The sequence below is a fragment of the Haliotis rufescens genome, unplaced genomic scaffold (genome assembly GCF_023055435.1).
Source record: "Haliotis rufescens isolate VD_foot unplaced genomic scaffold, xgHalRufe1.0.p SCAF_6, whole genome shotgun sequence".
In the NCBI taxonomy this organism is placed as follows: Eukaryota; Metazoa; Mollusca; class Gastropoda; order Lepetellida; family Haliotidae; genus Haliotis; species Haliotis rufescens.
The window spans coordinates 308,230-318,575 of NW_025964334.1; the positions used below are offsets into that span (position 1 = coordinate 308,230).

The following is a 10,346-nucleotide window of genomic DNA, read 5'->3' on the forward strand; positions in this document are numbered from 1 at the left end:
TATAGAATAACACGACACAGTATAGAATAACACGACATAATATAGAATAACACGACACAGTATAGAATAACACGACACAGTATAGAATAACACGACACAGTATAGAATAACACGACACAATATAGAATAACAAGACACAGTATAGAATAACACGACACGGTATAGAATAACACGACACAATATAGAATAACACGACACGGTATAGAATAACAAGACACAGTATAGAATAACACGACACAGTATAGAATAACACGACACAATATAGAATAACACGACACAGTATAGAATAACACGACACAATATAGAATAACACGACACAGTATAGAATAACACGACACGGTATAGAATAACAATACACAGTATAGAATAACACGACACAGTATAGAATAACACGACACAATATAGAATAACAAGACACAGTATAGAATAACACGACACGGTATAGAATAACACGACAAAGTATAGAATAACAAGACACAGTATAGAATAACACGACACGGTATAGAATAATACGACACGGTATAGAATAACAAGACACGGTATAGAATAACACGACACAATATAGAATAACACGACACAGTATAGAATAACACGACACGGTATAATATAACACTCACAATATAGAATAACACGACACAATATGGAATAACACGACACAATATAGAATAACACGACACAGTATAGAATAACAACACACAGTATAGAAAACAAGACACAGTATAGAATAACACGACACAGTATAGAATAACATGACATGGTATAGAATAACACGACACGGTATAGAATAACACGACACAGTATAGAATAACACGACACGGTATAGAATAACAACACACAGTATAGAAAACAAGACACAGTATAGAATAGTACGACACAGTATAGAATAACATGACACGGTATAGAATAACACGACTGTGGGTATCAAGAATTGAGGACGTCAAATCATTCTTCAACTTCATCATTTATTCTAATTCTTAGTTTCATATTCTAACAGTTTCTTGTTCTAGTTGAAGGGTGCCGTTGCCACGAAATACTAAGGTAACGCTGTCGGCTTGATTGACTGCAAAATAATGCAGAAAAGTCTATGAATATACTAATATTTAGACGCAAATATGAAAATAAACGGTCACATTAATAATGTCTTACTTCTCGGTTACTGAAGTTTTGTATTTAATTGCATAATTACCGTTTTATAACCTCCACGGTCCCCCGCTCACAGCACAGTCTCTTGCACATAGCGATACCAACAACAACATAAAAGTTACTTCCATTTACAACTTAAATGAAGACCGCTTAAATATAAAATTAATCCAAACAATTGATCAGAATCCAACATTCCGACCCCCTAATTGTGGAGTACGAATGAAACAATTATACTGTTTAACATAACTGATCTTTTGCACATAAGTAAGATTCTTGGAATACATTTGCATGTGTCTTTAATGTCATTATCAAAGGCATCTTTCATATGCCACGTTCTAGCTGTTAACTGAGTCACTGTTCACTTCCAGAAGTTCACAGAGTTTGCTTATGGGACGCAGCACAGTTGATGTGGGTGTTTTGATCCTCACGATGCGAACAAATCCTTTTTTGTCGGCATACACTTCGACTACTCGCCCAAGGCTCCATGAATTTCGAGGCAATTGTCCATGACCAAGACAATATCATTTACACTAATGTTCTTTCGGACACGAGTCCATTTTACTCTTTCCTGTAACATGGTGAGATATTCCTTTGACCATCGCTTCCAGAATGAATCAGACAGATACTGTATCCGCCTCCATTGTCTTTTGGCGTAACAGTCGTCTGCTCTAAATAGTCCTGGAGGTAGTGCTCCACCACTTCGAAGCATTAGTAGATCATTGGGTGTCAATGGTACGGTGTCAGGTCCTTGACATCATTTGTCACAGTGGTAATCGGGCGACTGTTAACAATAACCTCGACCTCGCAGAAGAGAGTCTGAAGACCATCGTCATCTAAATGTATGACTTGACTGTGCAGAAGAGAGTACAAGATCCTCCTTATGGTACGTATCATGCGCTCCCATACCCCACCGTGATGAGAGGCGGATGGAGGATTGAACTCCCACGAAATGTTCCTCTGGAGGAAAGTCTGATGCAGTTGTTCGATATTCCATAAGTGTATGTCTTCTCTCATTTCCCTCTCACAGCCTACTAGATTCGTTCCATTATCAGTCCAAACTTTCTTGGGATGTCCTCTTCTTGCAAAGAATCGTCTGAAAGCATTGACACAAGAGCTTGTATCGAGGGAAGCGGCCAGCTCAAGATGCACTGCTCTCAAAGCCAAACAAGTGAAGACTACCCCATAGCGCTTCACATTTGAACGACCCCTTTTGACCACAAAGGGACCAAAGAAGTCAACGCCTACACGTGAGAAGGGTGGTTCACCCGCTGTCAGCCTATCTACAGGTAAGTCTGCCATTTTCTGTTTTTTTCTCTGAGCACTGCACCTTCTACATATAACACATGTAGAAGTAATCTTTTTAATAAGATGTCCCACTCCTTGTATCCAATATCGTTGGCGCAGGTACGTCATCATAGCAGCTTTGCCCATGTGCCCCATGGATTCATGGGAATCTTGTACTATCAGTTGAGACACAAAGCACTTTTTGGGCAATATAATGGGGTGCTTTACTTCATAAGGTAATGAAGCCTGACTCAACCGTCCACCAACTCGAAGCAGTCCATCCTCGAGGAACGGATCCAATTTACGAATTGACTTGTTCAGTCTTGATTCTTTGCTTGGGTTTTTAAGAGCACTGATGATATCATGGAAATACTGCTGTTGGATGTAACATAATATGGTGACCTCAGCTTTCTCCATGATTTTGACTGTCAGGTGACCTCTAGATTTCTCCTCTTGTACTGTCACTTTGGTTTTCTTACTCTTAGCTAAGTGTTCAGCACACTCTTGAGTTCGTTTTGCTGACTCTTGTTTCTCTTTCAATTTCCTTTTCAGATAATCCATGAAAAGGAGGAACCAACCTACAATCTTTTTCAGTTTCAGCCAGGATGAACTGTAGTTCAGCAGCCTGTTCATAATGTCCACAGATTCATCTGTCACCGTAGCAGCCACTACAGACTTCATTTCAGGGTCATCTTCTGGAATATTGTCACAAGCCTTGACTACAGAGGGCCATTCCTCTTCGGATTCCCAAAGAAAGGTTGGTCCCTTGAACCACTGATCCATCTTTAAGAATGTGGCCATCCTCATGCCTCTTGAAGCAGCATCAGCTGGATTCAGTGCAGTTGGAATGTGTTTCCATTGCCGGGGATCCGAACCATCTCGGATAATAGTGATTCTGTTAGCCACAAAAGTCTTGAAACGTGATGTTTCATTGTTGACATACCTGATAACAGACATGCTGTCTGTCCAGTAATAGATATCAGTGAGTTTGTACTGAAGTTCCTTCTGGAGAATGCGACTTAACCGAACTGCTACACAAGCTGCTGTCAATTCAAGCCTTGGTGTAGTTACTTTCTTTATGGGAGTTACTCTTGCCTTGGCCATTACCAGTGAGCAATGAACTTTGCCCATCTCATTCTTCAACCGGAGGTAAGCTGTGAGACCATACCCTTCGTTACTAGCATCTGAGAAGATGTGCAGTTGACATGCCCTTACCGTTCCAAAGTGAGCTTAGTACCTGACACCTCTTCATCCCATCCAAGTCCTTGACGGCACATGTCTTGCAGTAGAATCTTTGCCTTGAGTACAAAAGGTGAAACCATGCCTAATGGGTCATAGATTGAACTGACGACTGATAAGACATGTCTTCCTGTACAATCGGCATATTTCACATTAACTTTGAAGCCTAAGGAGTCAGTGTGCACTGTCCAAACAACTCCAAGGGCTCTTTCCTCTGATCCAGTTTCTAGTTGATCTAGATTGATCTAGATTTCACTCCTTCAGCTCGGTCTTCAGGCAGAATTTTGTCGAGAACTTCTGCACTGTTGCTTACCCATTTAGTAAGTCTAAATCCACCCTGCTGACACAGAGAGCTTTCCTGGGTCACACAACTGACAGTCTTGGTTACATCTTGCTCAGAAAACAAGCAATCGTCCACATAGAAGATGTTCCTTACAATTTCTGCAATCTCTGGTTCATACTTTTCTTCATTGTCATTAGCGGTCTTCAAGAGGGCTGCATTTGCACAACTAGGTGACGATGTAGTACCAAACATGTGGACTTTCATCCTGTACCTCAATGGTGGATTTCCGTAGTCCCCGTCTTGCCACCAGAGAAACCGCTGATAGTTCCAATGAGCCTTTGTTACCCAAACTTGGTAAAACATACTCTCTATGTCTCCCTTGGCAGCTACATTCTCTTGTCGAAATCTCACCAAAACACCTATGAGGTTATTTGTCAGATCAGGTCCGGATAGTAACTGTTGATTGAGTGAAGTACCATTGTAAGTGGCTGCACAGTTAAACACAACCCGCAACTTCACCTTCTTTGGGTGGTACACACCATGGTGGGGGATGTACCACACAAATCCATCCTCTGGTTCTGGTTCTGGTTCATCATCTGGAATGTGTTCAGCATAGCCCTTCTCCAACATTTTATTCATGAAGTCGGTATATTCCAAACGAAATTTGTTATCCTGTTCCATCTGCCTTTTCAATCCCATCAAACGCTTGAATGCTAAGGAGTAGTTGTTCGGGAAACTAACTTTCTGTTCCCTAAAAGGAAGAGATATTTCATAATGTCCATCACAGAGTTTAATGGATTCATCGACTCCCTTTAGGAATACTTTATCTTCCTGAGAGTGCTGCTTCTCATCATCGATGATCCTCTCGGGGAAATCTATGTTGAATGAGTGTCGCACCATCCTATCTAGCTGTTTGAACTCCTCGCATTCATGAACTGCAACATCTGTTCTGTTCACTGTGCATCTTATGGATTCCAAACATCTGGTTGCACTCGCAGGTCTTGTCACATTCCACAACGCCCAACCAAGGCGGGTTCTAGTTGCATGTGGAGCATGATCGGGTCCAGAACGTACCTCTATAGGTGTGTAGGCATCTGCGATATTGTTGCCTATCATGATACCTATTTCAGCATCTATGATTGGTATCTCTACGTCCCTGAGATGAGTCCAATCTTTTATGTCATCTGAAGTTGGAATATGAATCTTTGACACTGGCAACTTCTCAACAGTAAACATCTTGGGAAGTGCAACATGGTTTTCCATGGTGAGATTGCAAACTTGCATTCCGGATACAGCATAGGTGTTGATAGTTCTAGGTTTGCCCATACTGTCAATGTTCAGCTTCATTGGCTTGCCACTTGCTCCTAACTGTCTCATCAATGATTCAGTACAGAAAGACGCGCTGCTGCCTGGGTCTAAAAAAGCATAAGTCTCTATGGCTCGTAACCCACCTTTCATCAGAACCTTCACAGGCATAATCACCATAGTGCACGTGCCATCTGTTTCTAGTCCGACCCCCATAGCAGAACTCAGGCAAGAACTTGTCTGTATCGTATCATGTTGAATCACTTGAGCTTCTTCACGATGAAGCAGTGCATTATGTCGACGCTGGCATTTTGTACATGTGATATTACTTCTGCAATCCTTGCTAAGATGTCCTTTTCTGAGGCATCGAAAACAAAGTCTTTTACTTCTGATAAAGTTCACTATTTCGTCGTACGACAGAGCAGTGAATTTTTCACATTCACTCACAAAATGCTGGTTTGATTCACAACATAAACACTTCCTATCTGCAGGCGGTGGCTGACCTGTTTGTTTCTTACTTGTCTGAGGTTGAGGTGATGCTGGTGATCTTGGAACCTGTGAAGTTTGAGGGGTATTCACTTCTGTTGCCAAAGTCAATTTTGTTCGTGAAAGTTGGTTCCTTGTTTTCAAAGTAGCCCTGCTAGGGTTTCCATGTTTGTCCTTGTCCTGCAATGCATCTTTGCCAAACATTGGGTCATTCGCTTTCCATGATTCCTTCCGAACAAACTCTACCAGATCTGAAAATTTTACACTTTTTCCTGAAGCACGGATGCTTTGGATCCTATTTCTGAATCCTTCTTGGTAATGATAGGGTAGCTTCGTAATCAATCTCCGGATGTTGTCTGTATTGTCAAGAATGTTGCTTTTAACAGTGTTTTCACATTCAGACAAGAATACGGCGTACTCATCCAGTGCTTTTGAATTGTCTGCTCTGATGTAGGGCCATTCTAATGCCTTTTGAATAAAAGCATTCACTATCACATCTTCGTTTCCATATCTCTGCTGAAGCTCTTTGATTGCGGCAGGATATCCTTGTTCCGCATCTAAATAACCATAGCTACTCACTATGTTGCAAACTTCTCCAGATGTGAACTGTTCCAAATAGTTTAGACGTTCATCAAAATCATCAGTGTTCACAAGTATCTTGGTCTTGAATTGTCGCATAAACTTTCGATACTCCAACGGATTACCACTGAACACCATGAGATCTGTAACTGGTTTCCTCAACTGCCGAATTACTGTAGCAATTGCACTATCAGATGTAGTGCTCATGCCCAAGGGATCTTGTGTCATCTGCTGAGTTGGAAAATTTACAGGTGTTTCTGCTGGTGTATAATATTTCATTTCAGGAAGTGACTCATTTTCCTTTTCCCTGTCACGTGTAAACCTTGGAACTGCAACACTGAGAGTGTCACTAACCAAAGGATCCCTGTCACTAAAATCCATCGGTTGTCGAGTGTTTTGTTTACCAAAACCAGTACTTTGTCTGCTGCTATGTTCATTTTCAAAATCGTACTCATCTAGTACCTTCCATCTTGCATCAGAAATAGCCATCTCCGTCTTAGCCATGTCCAGCTCTTCTTCCTCCATTTTCAACCTCACTTTTTCCACCTCTAACTCATGCTTCTTTTTTAATGCAGCAGCTTTGACTAATAACTCAACCTTCTTCTGCTCTTCTTTCAGGCGTACAGAAGACACGTGTGAAATAGAAGATGATGATCTGCGAGATCTGATACTACTCTTTGACAATTCTGATGCATAGTCATCCATATTTGATTGCTGTCTTCGTTCAAATTCTTTATTCTGCATCCATCCAGAAATATTTACCCTAAAATTCTGAAAACCATCTATTTCAGAGTCAAGCATAGACAAGTCATCGAAATATTCCTGTGGAACATCCACACATGACAGCACAAGTGCAGAATAATAAGCTCTTTCTGTCAGAATATCCTCAAAAATGGTTAACCAGTTCACATAAGTCTTGCGAACCTCTTCATATGCAACCGGTTCATCTGATTTCAAGATTCTGTCAACAGTGTTTCCAACTACAAACAACTTTTTGCACAGAGAACGAATTAATTTCTTCTTAATGTCTAGTGAATACATCAATCCTTTCGATGTCATTGTTATTTTCCGTTTTTCTGCCTCAGTTTCCATAGTATGAGCACTCAAATGCCATTCTAAATCTGTTTGTGCTAAATCTGAGAAGTCCAAAGACAAAACAACAACTTAGTTTGGTCAGACTGTATCTTCGGCTGCTCGAGCGAGACGCACGTTGTCTACTAATGACTGGTGTGGCGAGGTCGAACGGAAGATAACCACAGTCAATTTATGTGGGTTTCAAGAATTGAGGACGTCAAATCATTCTTCAACTTCATCATTTATTCTAATTCTTAGTTTCATATTCTAACAGTTTCTTGTTCTAGTTGAAGGGTGCCGTTGCCACGAAATACTAAGGTAGCGCTGTCGGCTTGATTGACTGCAAAATAATGCAGAAAAGTCTATGAATATACTAATATTTAGACGCAAATATGAAAATAAACGGTCACATTAATAATGTCTTACTTCTCGGTTACTGAAGTTTTGTATTTAATATCATAATTACCGTTTTATAACCTCCACGGTCCCCCGCTCACAACACAGTCTCTTGTACATAGCGATACCAACAACAACATAAAAGTTACTTCCCTTTACAACTTAAATGAAGACCGCTTGAATAAAAATTAATCCAAACAATTGATCAGAATCCAACAACGACACAGTATAGAATAACACGACACGGTATAGAATAACAAGACACAGTATAGAATAACAAGACACAGTATAGAATAACACGACACGGTATAGAATAACAACACACAGTATAGAATAACAAGACACAGTATAGAATAACAAGACACAGTATAGAATAACACGACACGGTATAGAATAACAACACACAGTATAGAATAACACGACACAATATAGAATAACACGACACGATATAGAATAACACGACACAGTATAGAATATCACGACACGGTTTAGAATAACAACACACAGTATAGAATAACAACACACAGTATAGAATATCACGACACGGTATAGAATAACAACTCACAGTATAGAATAACACGACACAGTGTAGAATAACACGACACTATATAGAATAACACGACACAGTGTAGAATAACACGAAACAATAAAGAATAACACGACACAGTATAGATTAACACGACACAGTATAGAATAACACGACACGGTATAGAATAACACGACACAGTATAGAATAACACGACACGGTATAGAATAACACGACACGGTATAGAATAACAACACACAGTATAGAATAACACGACAGTATAGAATAACAACACACAGTATAGAATAACAACACACAATATAGAATAACACGACAGTATAGAATAACAACACACAGTATAGAATAACACGACACAGTATAGAATAACACGACAGTATAGAATAACAACACACAGTATAGAATAACAACACAGTATAGAATAACACGACACAGTATAGAATAACACGACACAGTATACAATAACAACACACAGTATAGAATAACACGACACAGTATAGAATAACACGACACAGTATAGAATAACACGACACAGTATAGAATAACACGACACGGTATAGAATAACACGACACAGTATAGAATAACACGACACGGTATAGAATAACAACACACAGTATAGAATAACACGACAAAGTATAGAATAACACGACACAGTATAGAATAACACGACACAGTATAGAATAACAACACACAGTATAGAATAACACGACACAGTATAGAATAACACGACACAGTATAGAATAACACGACAAAGTATAGAATAACAACACACAGTATAGAATAACACGACACAGTATAGAATAACACGACACAGTATAGAATAACACGACACAGTATAGAATAACACGACACGGTATAGAATAACACGACACAGTATAGAATAACACGACACGGTATAGAATAACAACACACAGTATAGAATAACAACACACAGTATAGAATAACACGACACAGTATAGAATAACACAACACAGTATAGAATAACACGACACAGTATAGAATAACACGACACAGTATAGAATAACACGACACAGTATAGAATAACAACACACAGTATAGAATAACACGACACAGTATAGAATAACACGACACAGTATAGAATAACACGACACAGTATAGAATAACACGACACGATATAGAATAACAACACACAGTATAGAATAACACGACACAGTATAGAATAACACGACACGGTATAGAATAACAACACACAGTATAGAATAACACGACACAGTATAGAATAACACGACACGGTATAGAATAACACGACACAATATAGAATAACACGACACGGTATAGAATAACAACACACAGTATAGAATAACACGACACAGTATAGAATAACACGACACAGTATAGAATAACACGACACAGTATAGAATAACACGACACGGTATAGAATAACACGACACGGTATAGAATAACAACACACAGTATAGAATAACAAGACACAGTATAGAATAACACGACACGGTATAGAATAACACGACACGGTATAGAATAACAACACACAGTATAGAATAACACGACACGGTATAGAATAACACGACACGGTATAGAATAACACGACACGGTATAGAATAACAACACACAGTATAGAATAACACGACACAGTATAGAATAACACGACACGGTATAGAATAACACGACACGGTATAGAATAACAACACACAGTATAGAATAACACGACACAGTATAGAATAACACGACAAGGTATAGAATAACACGACACAATATAGAATAACACGACACGGTATAGAATAACAACACACAGTATAGAATAACACGACACAGTATAGAATAACACGACACAGTATAGAATAACACGACACAGTATAGAATAACACGACACGGTATAGAATAACACGACACAGTATAGAATAACACGACACGGTATAGAATAACACGACACGGTATAGAATAACAACACACAGTATAGAATAACACGACAGTATAGAATAACAACACACAGTATAGAATAACAACACACAGTATAGAATAACACGACAGTA

The 10,346-nt window shown here is 39.2% G+C and overlaps 2 protein-coding genes across 2 annotated transcripts; both read right to left on the reverse strand.

Moving 5' to 3' along the window:
- Window positions 1–1,869: 1,869 nt before the first annotated feature.
- Window positions 1,870–3,531, reverse strand: LOC125374660. The gene has a single exon (XM_048385866.1). It carries the CDS (start codon window positions 3,529–3,531, stop codon window positions 1,870–1,872), a length of 1,662 nt encoding a protein of 553 aa, XP_048241823.1.
- Window positions 3,532–3,901: 370 nt separating this feature from the next.
- LOC124127462 lies at window positions 3,902–7,024 on the reverse strand. The gene has a single exon (XM_046490856.2). It carries the CDS (start codon window positions 7,022–7,024, stop codon window positions 3,902–3,904), a length of 3,123 nt encoding a protein of 1,040 aa, XP_046346812.2.
- Between the last annotated feature and the right edge of the window lie 3,322 nt (window positions 7,025–10,346).